This window comes from Ambystoma mexicanum, chromosome 11 (assembly GCF_040938575.1).
Source record: "Ambystoma mexicanum isolate Mex_15411 chromosome 11, UKY_AmexF1_1, whole genome shotgun sequence".
NCBI lineage: Eukaryota > Metazoa > Chordata > Amphibia > Caudata > Ambystomatidae > Ambystoma > Ambystoma mexicanum.
Window position 1 is genome coordinate 350627056 of NC_090934.1, and position 17590 is coordinate 350644645.

The 17590-nt window shown below is 43.6% G+C and overlaps 1 protein-coding gene across 1 annotated transcript in view; it reads left to right on the plus strand.

Annotated features, from left to right (window-relative positions):
* STX12 (syntaxin 12) overlaps positions 1–15369 on the plus strand; it is a 727233-nt gene extending 711864 nt beyond the window's left edge. Inside the window, exons 8-9 of the mRNA XM_069623056.1 lie at positions 12294–12376; positions 12512–15369. Coding sequence (XP_069479157.1) covers positions 12294–12376; positions 12512–12604 — 176 coding nt within the window. The 3' untranslated portion in view covers positions 12605–15369. The remainder of the gene's footprint in view (positions 1–12293; positions 12377–12511) is intronic.
* The last annotated feature ends 2221 nt before the right edge of the window (positions 15370–17590 follow it).

The following is a 17590-nucleotide window of genomic DNA, read 5'->3' on the forward strand; positions in this document are numbered from 1 at the left end:
AGACTTGAACAAGTTCCTCAGGAAGAACAAGTTAAAGATGGTTACCCTTTCTCAGATCCCTCAGGCCCTCCAGGTTCAGGACTGGATGGTATCATTGGACCTTCAGGATGCTTACTTTCATGTGCCAATCCATCACAAGCACAGACAGTACCTGAGGTTCGCCATTGGCGGTTCTCATTATCAGTTTCAAGTTCTGCCATTTGGGATGACCTCCACCCCAAGGGTTTTCACCAAGTTAATGGTCAGTGGTAGCAGTGAGTCTCGGGAGAGGGGGGATTCATGTCTACACTTTCCTGGACGATTGGCGGATCAGGGCCAGTTTCCCCGAACAGGCCCTGCAACATCTCAGCTCCACCTGTCACTCCCCTCGCAGACTGGTCTTCTGCCTCAACTTCAAGAAGTCTCACATGATAGCATCTCAAAAACGCCTACTCATTGGATCAGTCCTGGATGCATCCCTGGGAAAAGCCTCGTCACCAGAGGTGAGGGCTCAAGAGATTCTGCAGATGGTCACCAAATTCCAGAGTGCTAAGTGTATTGCAGCCTTTGACTTTCTGAGGTTACTCAGACTCGTGGCATTCTGCTTTTTTCTGGTGCCAGAGGCGTGCCTTCGAATGAGACCCCTCCAGTGGGCTCTCAGGACTCAATGGTCTCAATTGTCAGGCAGGATGTCTGATCTCCTTCAGGTTCCAAACAAAGTCGCTCAGAATCTCCTGTGGTGGGCCTGTGGGGACATTTTGAAGGGAGAACCATTTTGGCAACCATGGCCAGAGATAAGGGTAGTAACGGACGCCTCACTCACTGGGTGGGGAGCACATACCAACGACCTGACAATCAGCGGTCGCTGTTCTCCATCGGAGTCCAAACTACATATCAACCTGTTGGAGCTGAGGGCAATCAAACTAGCACTGAAGGCCTTTCTGCCCTCGGTACGGGGAAAGAACGTCCTGATGATGATGGACAACACAGTGGCCATGTACTACCTCAACAAAAGAGGTGTAGGGTTACTATCACTGTGCAGGGAGGCAATGCAGCTCTGGTACTGGGCAATCCAAGAAGGAATCTCCCCATCGGCAGTTCACCTAGCCGGAGTGAAGAATTCTGTGGCGGATGCTCTGAGCAGGTAGAGCACAGTCTCCCACTAGTGGGAACTAGCTTAGGAAATCCTTCAAGCGATATTCACTCTTTGGGGAACCCCCAAAGTGGATCTGTTCACGACCGGTGTCCACCAAAAGTGCAAATGGTACTTCTCAAGGGTATTTCCCCTAAAACAAGCTCCTAAGAGGAGCTCTAGGAGACTCGTTCATAGTGGACTCAGGAGTTTCCACTCCTGTACGCGTTTCCTCCAGTCCCCGTCCTTCCTCAAGTCATTGCGACCTCCCGGAAGACATAATGGAAATGTTGCTTTCGGCCATAAGGCCAGCAAAAAAGTCCTTGTACCGCTGCCTATGGAACAAATTTTGCAGCTGGTGCAGGGCATCTTTACATGCAGTACACCTATGGTGGTATCTGGCCAATTTGGGGCTCCAGGTTGGTACAATCAAGGGGTATCTTGCAGCTCCTCTGAAGAGGTATCTTTCTTCAAGATTCCCCTTGTGATACAATTCTTAAAAGGACTGACAAATACATTTCCCCCAGTCCCATTTCAAGTCCCAACTTGGAACATCAACTTGGTATTGATATGATATGGTATTTATAATGCGCCTATACACAAGTGTTTCAAGGCGCGACGAGGCAGGGGTGGAGGAACAGAGGGAAAACGGAGACAACGATCTTACTAGGCCAGGTGACATTGAGGTCGCGCAAGTGCAGGGGAAGAGGTAAGGGGGGGCAGTGCAGTACATAGGAACAACAGTAAAAATAAATAGAATAAATAAAAAGCAATACGTAAAAAGTGGGGCCAGCTGGTGGTAAGTGCAGACATCAGGTGTCAAGTGCTGGTAGGGGCTGTAGGGATGCAGAAAACAGTCCCCACGTGTGGAGGATGCCAGGGAGGCAGTGCATGGGTGCAACCGGGGTGAGGGGGACCTGGGCCCGAGATCAGAGGGTGGCAAAGAGGAAGGTTTTGAGGTGCTTCCGGAATTGAAGATGGTTCTCCTCAAGTTTCAGGGATGCAGGGAGGCTGTTCCAGAGGGAGGCCCCAGCTGAAGAGCGAGATCTACCACCAACTCTTCGCTTGGAGAAGCGACTGACCTTGAGGGAGCTGAAGGTAAAAATTGAGATTTTTAATGTGTGCTCCTTTTGAGTCTTTCCATACCTGTCATTTAAGGTTATTAACCTTAAATACCATCCTTTTAGCGACCTTTACATCAGCCCGGAGAGTGAGTGAACTTGCCTCCTTCTACAGTCTTGTATAAGGACAAGGTAGTCCTTATGGTGAAACCAACCTTCTTGCCTAAGATTGTGTCTGAGTTCCATTTAACTTCAGAAAATTATTTTACCTTCATTTTATCCTCCTCCTTATCCTGGAAAGGAAGAGGAGAGATTACACAGGCTTGATTCTAGGTGTGCACTGACATTTTACATCTCCAGGAAGTCTAAGATAAGACACGATGATCAACTGTTTATAGGTTACACAGGCCACAAGTTGAGTATGGCAATTTCGAAACAAACCTTGTCAAGATGTATTATCTGAATGCTCCAGATTAGCAGGAAAGCATCCCCGGAGGGTCTTCGAGCTCATTCATCCAGGGGCATGGCTACCTCCTCTGCATTACAGAGGGATGTCCCAATTAGAGATATTTGTGCGGCAGCCACATGGTCATCCACACACACCTTTTCCAATCCCTATAATATTGACTCTTCCTCAACCAGGAAGGTTTATTTGGAAAGGCAGTGCTACAGTCTGTGCACACAGGCCTATGAAGGAACTCCTGAATTATTATGAGTCTGAAATGAAAATTCTGACTCCTTCTTCCAGGAATACGTACACTGCTTTGGGAGTTTATCATAAGATGAGGAATATGTGGAAGGACACAATCCATTTGAAGAACAAGTTACTTACCCACGGCAACGTTATTTCGATTGGATGTTTCTCCTGCATATTCCTTATCGCCCCTCCCAACCTACCCCACAGTAAAATTTTCCATGTGATTGCAGCCTTCGCTCTTTCAGGAGAAGTAACTGTTGGGTATATGATATCCTATAAATGCTTTAAAAAGGAACTGAAGCCAACAGTCACTGCAGTGCTTTTTACCATCGATGACATCGAGACAAAGGCCTTCGAGGGACATCGAGTCGACGCGCAGCGACCTCTGCTGGAAAGAAAATTCCAAAGCAGCTGAAGCTAGATACGGAAATATCATAAGATGAGGAATATGTGGGAGGAACATCCAGTCGAAAGAACGTTACCATGAGTAAGTAACTTGTTCATCTCTCCCTACTTCTAAGGGCTTGCCCTGCCTCAACCTAGGTAAACGTTAGGGGCATGTGCGTCAGTATGTTTGTCCAAATGAATATGTTCTGCGGCCTCTGTCAGAAACCTAGCAATCTAACCCTAACACCTAAACCAAAAATCCATAACAATTAATGTAAAATAATGTTCCTTCACCAGTAGAATGACTCCCTTCTCCTGGTGTCTTGCTTCAGTTTTATCGCGATTATTCTTCTTTCAGAGTACTTTCAAAATAGGGCCAGGGAATAACTCTCTTGCCCTGGTTCTTTTATCAAAGTTCTCCACATCGATCCTTCTGCACTTTTACAGACAGCTTGTTTCAGTCCATTCAACTCTTTGCAGGAAGTAGTAAAGCTCACAGACTTATTTGGCTTCGCTTCAACATCTAAATGAGTAATATCTTTTCCTGGCTCCTCTGCATCTTTGTAAACCTTTCACCAGTCTACTTGAGCAGTGGTAGTGGTTGAACCACTACGACAAGGGAGATGGCTCCCGATGCACGCTGGGTGAGCAGTGGTCTTGGTTAGTCCACTGAGCTGAGGGAGCGAACTCCTGATGCACTCTTCCCTGCTACACCACTGCTAAAACAGTGATTACGGATCGAAATAAGGATTTGATGAACAGGAGCTAAAAGTGGCTCCTGGGTGTCTATCAATGCTCTGTAACTAGGAGATACTTCTGGGGACTGAGAAGCTAGTATATAGCATGCTGCAAATGTAGCTACCACATGAGATCAACATTATAACATTTTGCCTGTTATATATGACCCATTATGCTTCGAATGTCTTTTAAATGTGTCAAAATGCTCATTTATACACAGTCCAAAGCACAGAGAGAATGTCATTTAAATATGGTTGTATGGCACAAGCTGGTCTAGGGAGTCAAAAGTAGCTCCAGGGTAGGTGTTTCTGCCAAGGCAACCAGGCTCTTCCAGGCTATAACCAGGTGCTAAATAGCTCCAAGCTCCTGTCAATTTTGAACCATGCGTGGTACTGGCCACTGCACTGAGGTAGATAGCTCCTGATACACTCTTGATTTACTTTTCCTCCACCCAGTCCCCACCCAGACTTTCTTTCCCATTACCTGCTTTGCTGAAATACTGTACTGGTTCTTAATGGGGCTGCAGGTCTTGCTTCTTGCCATCTTCTTCTCCTTTCTCTTGCGCGGCTCCACGATAGGTTATTGCTGGCAGTCACGGCATCATTCCAGTGCCATCCGGTCCACCCGCTACGGGTCACGCCACCACCAGGGTCCTTCTGTCTCTGCTCCTTTCGACCAGTTGGACGTGTAACTTGCGTCCCTCGGTTTGCCTTTTCCCTCTCAAGGACTTGCTCGACTTCTGCTCCATAATGCCCAGTTTGAGCTTCCCTGGCTGCACTCGTGAACTCGAGTCTAATGCAATGCATCTCCCTGAGTGCTTTCTTGCTTATTTTCCGTCCTTGCATAATGTCAGCACCATCATTGAGAGCTCTTTGTTCATTCCCTATGCCTCCTGAGGGCCACCTCTTCACAGTAGCTGGTTGCTTTTACACATATCCATTCCAGGTGCTACTCGTGTTCTTCCTCGTCCCAGTATACTTCACATTTGGAACAGTCAGTGCCTCACAATTGCACATCGTCTCACTATAAATAGCGGACAAAAAGGTCACAATCAGGCTAACGGATTATGTGCTGTGGTGGTGGTTTTGTGGAGGATTTTCCCCATTTGTACGTCCTTATCCCCAGGAGGGAAGTATCTCCCTGTGATATCCTCCTGGATATTACTACTACTAGGAGGACTATTTGGTAGTAGCCTCACGTTCCTAGCCTCAAAGGAAAGGACTCCCCACTGAAGAGAGTGATGAGACCTGGTGAATCATGACATACCCTTCACCTAATGTTTTTGGCTTTCCCATCTCCCTCCAAGAGAACTTGAGATAGAAAGTCAACATTCCCCTGTTCCCTGCCTTTTCAATGCTCAACGCTGAAACAAAAAGGCTGAAGGTCTAGAAACCAGCACATTATCCAGGTGTATCCTTTCTTAAGCTAAGACATGTTAGAGCAGAATGATCTGGCACTAACTTGAATTTACGACCAGTTAGATGATAGCGTAGTTTTTCTCTTCTGGGTGGGGTGGGGGGCACGCTTTCGACTTGTATGCAAAACCGGATGTTCTATGTCATCATATTCCTGGGAAAGCACAGCCCAGAAACCGACCTTGGATGTATCGGTCTGTAGTGTAAATTCTTTGTTGAAGTTAGGGACCTTCAACACCTGCTCTCTACAGAGGATGTGTTTTAAAGTGTCAAAGCTGGCCTGATCTTCCTTTTGGCAACGCAACTTTTGAGCAGTATTTTAAATCCAAATACTTGGGGATGAATCTTTGATAATATCCTGTGAACCCCAAAAATGCCCGAAGATCTCTTTGTTTTTGGGAGAGGTGTCTCCTGAAGTGCCTTGACTTTTTCATGTTAGGGTTGTACCAATCCATTCCCCACAAAGGACCCTAAGTACTGCATAGCTGTCGTGCCAAGTGAACTTTCTTTGGTGTTGGCGGTCAAACCTGCTTTTCTAAGGGCTTGTGTGACTTCATACAAATAGAACACATGTTCCTCCAAGGTTTGACTGTGGATCAATCTATCATCAAGGTATGCGCCACAGAAGCAGGAAAATACCTTGTCCATCAGTCATTGAAATGTTGCGGGCGCCCCATGAAGCCTGAAGGGAAGGACGCTAAATTGAAATAGTGCCCTAAGAGTAGAAAAAGCAGTTTTTTCTTTATCGGCTGGATTCGATGGCACCTGCCAATAGCCCTTAGATCAATCGTGGAGATGAAGACAGCTGACCCTAGACCGTCAATCGTTCGTAAATCTGTGGCATCGGATAATTGTCAAACTGGAATACGGCATTCAGTTTTCTGACGTCTATGCAAACTCTCGACTGATCTGGTTTGGAAACGAGGACTATTGCAAGGGCCATGGACTTTCTAATGGTTCTCGGTCTGCCTCCAGCATTTTCTCCACCTCCTGGAGGACTATCTCTCTTCTCACTTTTGGAATCCTATAGGACTTTAGGTTCATTACCTTTCCTGGAGGTGTATGACTATAATGCAGAAACCCTTTTACCCTTCCAAGCTCACTTCTAAAGGCATCCGGGAACTGATCTAATAAATGTTGGATATCTTGTTGTTGGTAATCGGGTAAGTCTGAGGGGAGTTGTTTTCAGGCATTTCTTCTGATAATGCAACCATTAGAACAGAAGAAGTTTCCACTGGGTCCTCTTTCGGCCCCTTGTAATTGTAATTGGTTATTTATAACGTGCTTAATACCGAAGAGGTTTCTAATCGCGGACCCAGGATTCAAACCTGTGTTGCTCTGCATAGTCTTGCTTCCAAAACCAGTGTGTTGCCCCTGAGCTATCCTCTTCAATAGGTTTACATGATAGACATGGGGAAGGGGAAAGTGACCAAAATGGAATGCGCTCAATCTTTCTTGTGATGTGAGTAGTCTGCTGCTGCAAATACTACACAGGAGATACCCCTAACTACCACCAGTGGTTATAGGCATAGGATTGGTGGGTGTGTAGTACTACTGCGCAAGGGACACCAAGTTCAAATTCTCAAGTCGCAATATTATACAGTATTCAAAGGAATAGCTATCCAGATTTGTGAATGGAGATTTTTAATTGTTTTCAGCCGACACGTGTTTCAACCGAAGGGGTCATCCTCAAGGCAAGAAGTAATGGGGATGAATCTCTCTACAGAAACAGTTATTGCATGGTTCCAGGAATACAACTGGGTGTCTCCTAGACTGTTACCAATTGGGTGCGCTGTATAGCCCCCATGGATTCGATGAAATTGGTCTTTCAGAGGGTTCAGTGAGATGATTCAATTGTAGAGTCGATAGAAGGTATCAATACGTGTGGTAGTCTATATATGGGTTAAATGCCCAAATACTGCAGGAGCTCCTCACTCATCCTCCTCATCTCACACATCCACCAATCCTATGATAGACATGGGTTTTGTACTTTTGTTCAGGTTGAGCCACCATATAATTGCACGGACCAGTTCTCTCTAATATTTTGTATGGCCCGTTCCAGCGTGAGAGCATCTTTTTTTACTGAGGTGGATAAAAGTACTTTTTGACCAACCGAGAATTATCTATGATACGGCCTTCTGATCATAATGAACTTTTTGGTTTCCCTATGCACGTTCCAGATGTTTCTGTACCAAATCTTGCAGAATAGCCATCTGTTCTTTTAGATGTTGTGCTGTTTGTGATATGGAGAGAACAGCCTCTTCCCTTTCCTCCCACGTCTCTTGGAGCATGTCGAAGACATCTCATAGACCGTGTCCTTAAAGGAGTGCAAATGAGGAGAACTCTAACGAAGCCTGTGGCAAAAATAGCCCATGGTTTCATGTTTTCTCAATTGCGTCCTAGCGCTTCCACCAACTTCTTGAAAACTTTCTAACAATGCTTGGTTAAAACGTTCCACCAAGACATCTGTCTCTGCATGGTATACGGAAGTGCATAAGGTCTTAATCTGTAGGATTTGTTTAACCTCTGCCATCAACTTGGACATAAATATAGTGCCCATATCTGTTAGAATTTCTTTTGGACATCCCTCCCGGGATAAGAAAGGGATCAAATGTTTAAGGATTTTTTGGGATGTGTACTTCAACAGGAACGCTTCCGGATAGCAGGTAGTGTAATACTAGATGTGTTTATTTCCCAGTTTTGAAGGCTCTAGAGCCCCACAATGTCCATCCCAATTCTTGAAAAGGGCAGCTCAACAATGGGGGATTTGTAATGGTGCTGCTGTTATTATGTGGGTAGCTATCTTTTGGCAAAGGGCAAAAGTAGTGACAAAGTTCTTAATGTCTGCATGTACACCTGGCCAGTAAAACAGTGGTACAATCTGGCTGTGTATCTATGCCGTTCCTAAATGATCTGGATGTTAAATGTGCATGTGCCATCTCTAGAACGATTCTTCTCTGGCTCCGAGGTAGCACTATCTGAGTCCTAGATACTCGTTTTGGTGTAGTCTCCCCTCAGTACAAGAGGCCTTGTTTAAGTGAAAAAGGCCCCCCTTTGGACCTTCCTTCGTTTTCCAGAATCACCTTGAGAAATCCTTCTATGAGGATTGAATCATTCCGCTGGGCTAAAGCTAGATCTTAAATGGCCTCCGTCTCTTCCCCAATCAGTTTATTCATTACTTGGGGGTGCCTCCTCTGGCAAAGTTGTATTTGCCTCACCAAAGCCCCCTAGTGCCTCTTTACGTTAGTTCTTGTTCCTGAACCTCTAATGGCTTCAGAAAGAGCTCGCACTCTAGGATTCCCTGGGCGATCTTTCTTTTTTTCACAATTCTTAGAGAAGCATTATACTTCTTTTTCTTGTGTGGAAGATCCTTTAATTCTGAAGGATTTAATGGCCTGCTGTCATTACTCGGAATCCTCTTATTGTAAAACTCTGAAAGGCACTTTGGTTAAACAAACCCCTATTCAATATTCATGTGTACACATGGTAAACCTAGAGCATATGAAACATCTGTTTATGGTTGTAGTATTTTAAATGCAACTGTTCAACCATGTGATTTAAAAACAATTGAAACTTCCTTGGCCTACAAATCCCAGAAAATCTTCGGTACTGGCACGAGAAAGAGGAGCAAGGCGTCCCTATGGAGAGGAAATGTGATGTTAAGAATAATGAGCAGTCCAGTTATTTACAACCTAGTCAACTATGCGGGACATTTAAATCCTTTGAGCACCTGTGGCAAGTGAAAAAGGAGAGAGAAAGAAGGCTGCAGAATGCGCAGAGCGGAAAGCGGGACCGGTGGCAGAAGAAATCCCACAAAGGTTGTGGGGAGAACTTACGACGCTCGACAAATTGGTTGGCGGCATTCGGGACCGGAGGAGAGGAACTCCGGAAGAGAGAAAGCAAACGATGCGCAGTGTGGCTGTGCGAGGAGACATGGTCCTGCAGAGCTGCGCAGGATTTGGCGGCGAAGGACAGGGGGGCCGACACAGAGACCTAATGAGACTCTGGCCAGAAGGGGAAGCTGTCACATTTTGGCAGCCTCACAGTGAACCAGCGTGTCAGCCTGACAGTGAAGGGGGCCCCGGGACGTGCAAATACACTAGAAAGCATTTTGAAAGTAATTTTGAATACCGACCAAATAGAACTGAAAGGAAAAGGCAAATATGGTGCAGTTCTCCTGACATGAGATGTCAGTTGGGGGAAACTTGGGACCAGCATTGCCTAAGCCAAAAGACATTTACAACAGAACAACAGGGGCAACATTTGTACAATTCTCCTGACATGAGATGTCAGTTGGGGGAAACCTGGAGCAAGCATTGTCAAGAGATTGAAGGAAGGGTTGACAGACAGTGCTTGAATAACCCCTCATGTATGGGATGTAAGTATGGGGGAAATTGGCACAACTAACAACTGAAGCCAACAGTAATCATTGAAGGAGTACAATTTTGTGAAGCCTAAAAGAATGTAAATGTTGTGAAGAGACCTTTTTGTGAATAGATACCTGGCAGGAGAGTGCACCAGGGGATCTGTGAGAACCAAAAGGGGATGTATTCCTGGCATGAGAGTAAACATTTCAGCTGAGATGTTTCCTGGCAGGAGCGTGTACTGAGAAAATTACTCTGAAATAATGTGATAACTTAATATGACCAAGTCTCTTTTTAAGATATTTGTTAGCCATCCTGAAAAGTAGGAAAGACTGTCCTTTATCATACTCCAACCAGTGTTGCGGAAGATACATTTTGTTTTGCCATCCTGAAAAGACTGGGGGAGACTTCCTCTATGCTTTATTTCAACCAATGTTGTGAAAGGAACATTTGTAATGCCTTCCTGAAGAAAGTAGTAGGTCAAAGAGACATTTGTGTTGCCTTTTAAGAGACTGGTCTTGACACACAACATTGTGAATAGTTCACATTGGTATAGGGAAAGTTAGGCCTACATCCAAACCCCTTTCTGTTAATAAAATGACTGTTGCGAAAGTTTCCTCTTTGTGTCTGTCTCTCATTTCTGACCCCTCCCAGTTCCCATGGTTCTTTAATCAAAGTTCTTCACAGCGATTGTTCATCAATTTTACAGAATGCTTCCATCAGTCCCGTCACCTCTCTCCAGGAAGTAGAAAAACTCCTGGCCTTATTTGGCTTCTATTTAATGTCTGGATGATAAATATCTTTTCCAGACTCTGCTGTGTCTTTGCAAACCTTTCGCCATTCTACTTGAGCAGTGGTAGTGGTTGAGCCACTGCGTCAAGGGAAGTGACTCTCCTTAATCTTTGCTTCAGCAGTGGTAAGAGAATGGCCACTGCGCCGAGGGAGATGACTCTTGATACACTCTTGATTTACTTTTCCTTTACCTGGACCCCACCTGGATTTTCTGTCTTTCCCATTACCTGCTTTGCGGGAATACTTCACCAGTTCTTCACAAGGCTGTGGGTCTTGCTTCTTGCCGTCAGCTTCTCCTCTGTTCTCATATGCAACTCTGAGGCAGGTTACTGCTGGCGGTCACTGCGTCATTCCAGGACCTATTGATTCACCCGCTACAGGTCACGCCACCCCCATTGTCCTTCTCTGACCTCAGCGTGTCAGCTCTTTTCCGACCAGTTGGACGCGTTACTTGCATCCCTTGGCTTACCTCTTTCCTCGCAAGGACTTGCTCGGCTTCTGCTAAAGAATTCCCAGTTTGAACTTCCCGTGCTGCACTTGCGTCCTTGCGTCTTCCGCGATGGATCTCCCTGAGTCCTTTGTTGCTTGTTGTTTTATTTTGTTGACTGCGCCCTTGCATAACGTCAACTCCATCTTTGAGAGTTCCTTGTTCATTACTTATGCCTTCTGAGGACCACCTCGTCACAGTAGCTGGTTGCTTTTCCACATATAGCCCTTCTTGTTGCTTCTTGTTTTCTTCCTCGTCCCAGTGTACTTGACATTTGGAACACTGTCTCACAATAGCACATGGTCTCACTATCAATAGTGGATGAGCAGGGTGACAATGCGGGTAGGGGTTTATGTGCTGTGGTGGTGGTATTGAGGCAATTGCCCAGGAGTGGAGTACCACCCATTGAGTTCCTCCCGCATATTACCACCCCTAGGGGTGCTGATGGGTAGCAGCCTCGCCTCCCTAGCCTCATAGGAAAGGGCTCCCCCCGTGGAAAAATAGCAAAACCTGGTGATTAGTCACATCATGCACATGTAAATATAACCGCACCAACTAAGCTTGAACTCCACCAAATTTGGTCTTCCCGAATACATCATAGAAGGCTAACATGTCTTGGGTTAACTGTAATACCTATAGATTGTAAACTGGCACTGTCGGCAGGTAAAAATCTTCACAATCCCTTTAATTGTTTGTGCCCCAACAAGAAATCTACTTATGTAGTTCATATTGTTTTTCCAATTTTAAGATCTTGAGGAGTTGGTCACCTGCTTATAGCTATCTGATCTAGCTACACCCTGGCCACTGTATTTCTAGATAATACACTTAAACTAAGGACACATGCCTTACAGCAATAACTTGTATTCTATTGTATGTAACTGTTTTGATAAGTGATTAACTTTGCCCATTCATTTAGAATCTCATCACTAAGAAGGTGGGAGTTGAACCTTCAAGGAACTGAGAGAATAATAAAATCTACTTCCATAATGCTATCTTGATGGTTATAGTAACTGTAATGGCTGTGATCTGTGATTCATAATCAGCATAGGTCTGTGTTGAACAGCCATGTGGATAACTAGGAATTCAACATTACATTACCTTTTATAGTTGTATTTGATATGTTTGTAATACATTAAATGTTGTATAATTGCATGGTCTTCCCCCCCCCCCGCAAAAAAACTTCATAGGTCCTAAAAAAGCATAGGCAAAACCACAAAATAACACACACATTTTCTTTGCAGATAGTATAGAAGCAAATGTGGAAAGTGCGGAAGTGCAAGTGGAAAGGGCCGGTGAGCAATTACAGAGAGCCTCCTATTACCAGGTAAAGATTCTTTTTTTCTTCAGACCATTACTCAAATGCGAGTTAATTTGGCATGACACCATCCAGTTTTAGATCTAATGTCACAGTTGTACTCTGATAATCACACATTATTGTATGTTTTTTTGTTTCATTTAGCGTAAATCCCGGAAGAAGATCTGTATCTTAATTTTAGTCTTGGCTATTGCTGCTGCCATCTTGGGACTAATTATATGGTGGACAACAAAATGAAGAACTTCCCAGAAGTATCCTAAGAATTGAAAGTGCTGATTTTTCAGTGCAGGCCTTCAAGTGGTGGGTGTCGGATTATCTGGATGTCGAGAAAGGGTGAATGCGAGAGAACACAACTGAAATCCATACAGTAATATATTTAGAAACCAACACAAACAAAACTAGTATTTTAAATTGGTGAACCATGAAATATGCATCCGTTAATGTACAAATTGTACTGTTGTATGTAATTAATTAAACTCTATTATCTTATACCTAATTCAGGTTTTCTGTTTTCCATCTTGTGGCACACTGTACATGACTGCCTTCTGTCTTCATATTCTGTATACTGAAGACCATTCCATTATAATACTTTAGATATGCATATAATTTCTACTCTTCACTGGTGTAGTCTGACAATCCTTTATGTAAATACGCTACAATGTGCTTTGAAGCAAGTATGTCATTCTGCATAGGAACAGTTCATGCTGACTATCAAGCTCATGAAAATGTTCAACTGATTTTTGATGGAAACATTTCTAGAAATAGGGCTGTGTTTGGCAAAAACATATGTTTTAACTTCTTATTGGCACAAACTATGCCTTTAGTGGACTTCATAAATGTGCTGATGTTGGTTAGATTGACGAGATTGCCTTCCTATTCTGGCTCAATCAAAGATAGTTGCCGTTGTTTTAATGTCAAGGAAGTAACATGTCCTCTTCATGTATTATAGCAAATCACTGTACTGTAGTCGTCGACAAAGCAACAGACTAGGTTTTAATTTTTCTTCTCACATACAATCTGCCACTTTGTACAGAACTGCTCGAAGTTGTACAGAAGTAGATTTTCTTTTTTTTTTTACCTGTATTTTTTCTGGTGACTGAGGCTTTGAAGAATAGTTTGTCAATCATTCAGTCATTGTTCAAAGAAAAGTAAATTATTGCTTTTGATTGCAGTTTACTTTGCCTGGCTCATATGGTTGTGACCAGGTAGTTTGCTATCAGCAGGGCACAAATTACCCAGACCAGTCCATTTATTTGCATACATAGATTGTGAGAGTCCATCTGGTCTTATTCAACTTCATTTGAACAAATTGCACTTGCATGATACCAGTGATATATAGAAATGTAAGCTCAGGGCAGGAGAGTTTTTTTTCAGTAGTAGATAGTGCATTAAGAACTAAATGATTTTTCTCATGATGGCTTAAATACAATATCATGTAGCTTGTAAATATCAGGTTAAAAAAAGATCTGAACAACAAAAACGCAATACATTTTGTTAATGTATTTTGGCATCATTATAATTATCTTCATCAGTTTCTGGAGTAACAGAATTGCATGTCCTTTTTAATGTGAGTGTTCATGTCAAATGCACAATAAATTGTATAGCAAGCATATAAGTAGGAGTGTTTGTAAAATAGGATTCAATTCTTAGATTTGATTTTCAACTGGGCAATCCCTCACTTCATCTAGCTATGAGGTATTTTCTTGTGTCGGGATGGTAATTATCCCTATTCTATTGTGCATAAACGGTCCACACTGCAATCTCCATCTGTGCCCCCCCCCCCTCAATCCCTGTTGCCAAATAGCTAGTTCACAATTTACAAACTGGTACGTTTTTTTGTTGCATTTCAAATAAGTATGATGCATATAGAAGTCTGTGGATGTAATTCACCATTTCAGCCAGTTTCGAGTAGCTATGGAGAAGGGAACATTGGTTGGAGTGCTCATTTGTTGCATCTCTTTAAATGAAGCAATGTTAGTGGACTGTGTTTACGTAGGGGACTGCTGCTATTGGAAAACCCATGTTTACCAAGGATCTGGGTCTGCATTACATCAACTGGAATCCTGGAGGAAGAATCCTCTTTCGGGTAAAAGTCTGTTGAATATTCCATTTTTGTTCTATTAATCATACCTCCCTTTTATTGTAAGTCCGATAATGTTCCCATTCATAAAGTAGTTTCAGTATATGAAATAATATCTAACCCATTATATCATTGCTCAAGGTATTGAATAGTAAATGCACAGTGTTTACGGTTGTAAGAATATTATTTTAAATACACAGATGTTGTCCATGAAATAGTAGTATTCTTTGGCAGAAAAATAGTATGTTTTTAGAGCTGTGTTTTTGTTAACTACGAATAACATCAATGCGTGTAAGAATTAACTGTTTTTATAGTGTTCCGATAATACCATATATGATCTCTGCAAAAGCTGTGCCATTTGTTTCTTTCCCAATATTTGTCTGGGTGCCTACTTCCCTGTCCATGATTTACATCGTGTGTGTGAAAAATGATTATAGTAATTTACTATAATCTTCTGCAGCACAAATCTAACCATAAAATGCACTACATCTTGTCCGAGTTGTAGATTTATTTATTCATGTCTGAAATTAACCTTAAATGTTGGCTTGTATCAAGGTTATGTTGTGAGTCCAAATATCTCTGCATGTGTTTTTCTGTAATTGGGAAGGGCAGAGAGAGGTAATAAAATACTCAACTTGCTTTGAAGGTGTTCTCCAGAGCACGGGTGACCCTGATTCACCTGAAGTTTTCTATTTTGTCAGTGTGCTCTGATACGTAGTTATTTATAGGACTGACACTTGTATTCATTCCTCTAGACACAGTATGAATTAAACGTGGATTCCATGCAATAAAATGTCTGAATCACTATGTCAGATTATGAAAGTAGGTGACACCATGATTACACAGCTGTTTTCTACTGCATTATACTGGTGCACAGTCATTCCATTTTATGAAATATGTTAATAAATGAATGTGAAAGGCATTCTAACAGACACTTTGTTTTTTCTTATAACGTCCACCTTTCATGATGTAAGAAAGTTGTCACAATAGTGATATATGATCTGACATGGCATTTGTAACGCACCTATACACAAGTGTTTCAAGGCTCGACAAGGCAAGGAAGGGGGAACAGAGGGAGGACAGAGACAACGATTTTACTAGGCCAAGTGACATTGAGCTTGCGTATGTGCAGGGGTGGGGAAAAGTGCTAGGGGGAAAGGCGAGGGGGCAGTGCTATACATGGGAACAAAACAATAACAAGAGGTGTGGCCATCAGGTTGCAGGTGCAAGGGTAAGTGCAGACAGCAGGTATCCAAAAGTACAGTAGGGCAACTGTAGGTTTACAGATACAGACCCAAGTGCAAGGGTTGCCGGGAAGCAGTGCGGTTGTGCAACTGCACGGGTAGGGACCTGGGCCCGAAATCAGAGGGTAGCCAGGTGACCAGTGCAGTATAACATAGGAAATCAGCAGGGGAGAGGAAGAGAGAAGGCAAAAGCAAAAAGGAAGGTCTTGAGGTGCTTCCAGAACCGGAGATGGTACTCCTCGAGTTTCAGAGAGGCAGGGAGGCTGTTCCAGAGGGACGTCCCAGCCAAAGAAAGAGATCTACCACCAACGTGTTGCTTGGAGAAGCGACTGACCCTGAGGGAGTTGGAGGTGGAGGAGCGAAGAGCTCCAGTAGGAAGGTATTTACGAAGAGAGAGTTGGGGTTATTGAGAGCCCAGGCCGCAGAAGGTCTTGTGGACAATGCAGAGGGTCTTGAACTTAATCCTTGAAGCCATTCTGAGCCAATGCAGAGATTTCAGTGCTAGAGGAATACGATCCCTTTGCTTGAGGCCAAGGGCAAGTCTCGCAGTCCTGTTCTGGATGAGTTGGAGAGGGCAGAGAGTAGAAGCAGGCCGATTTAGAAAGAAGCTGTTGCAGTAGTCCAGCCTAGAGAGAACCAGAGCTCTAGAGACAGTGAGCGTCTGGGGGAAGGAGGGGAAAGAAAGAATACCTCTGAGGAGATGCAGTTGGTAGTTTGACTTCTTAGAGACAGCAGAGATGTGAGGGGGAAAGGAGAGTGTGGAGTCGAAGATTACCCCAAGGTTCTTAGCCTCACAGGTGGAAGCAGAAAGAGTGAGTTAACATACTTATTTAAATTAAGTTCTGTTTTTCAGCTCAACTAGAAGCTATCAAAATGTTTCGGATGATCGATAATTAAAATTAGTTTTTCTTCCTTTCATTGGTGGGTTTCTTCAAATTCTCACTTGTATGTTTTGTTCCACGTGCATTTAAAGCTTGTTTGTTTTACAAATATCAAGACCTATTTTACCTGTGATGGTTGACATTATGGTGACCAGGTTTGAATTTTGTTGACCAGTTGCGAAACAAAGTAGTATTTTTCATATTTGGATTTGATTTAACCTGTTAGGAAAGAATAGCATACCAGTGTTAACTATTGGTTGTATGGCAGTGCCCACTCTTTTTATCTTTCACCCGTCAAAGTGGTAATGTATGAACAACTTAGCTACATGTTGACTAGTATTTTCTGAAGCACCATGACTCCTCTATTAAATGATCCTAATAGCAGAAGAGAAGAACTCGACAAAAATACATCGGTGCCAGGACGGTTCAATCTTTATTGAAAGCAGTGTGTTTAAAGTGGTTATCAAAAGTTTCTGCATGGTGATCTTGGCATGAGCGAGCCAAGGTCTCAATTTGTGAAGGTGTGGCAACACTCTGAACGGGTGGTGAGATTTATGCAGTAAGGCACTTGGTATAGAATCGTGGCAGGGATGGGGGGAGGGGTAAGGGTTGAGTTGGAAATATGCTTTCAAATTGGTGTGAAGTGTGTGGCCATGCCAAGAACCATGCAGATGTGAGACCCATAGCATCATTACTTAAATACACTTGCTGAATCACTGCTGCTCACTGAAGGAAGTATGAACAGAGTGTACCTGGATTGAGCAGTTCCCTGAAGCGTGGTTGCTGACAAATTGGTCTGGAGCAGTTTCTTGGCATTCAGATGTGCCTGAGGAATCTATGCCGCAGTGCCCGTAATGCCTGAGAGCTCCACACACCATGGTTTACACAGCTGGGAACCACACGCAAAAAGCTTCGAGTTCATAACAGCAAGGCATCTTTGGAGGTGGCGCCAGGGCCATTGCACAGAGGCGAGGTCCAGGGGTGTTCTGGAGATGAACAGGTGTTGGTTAACTGAGAC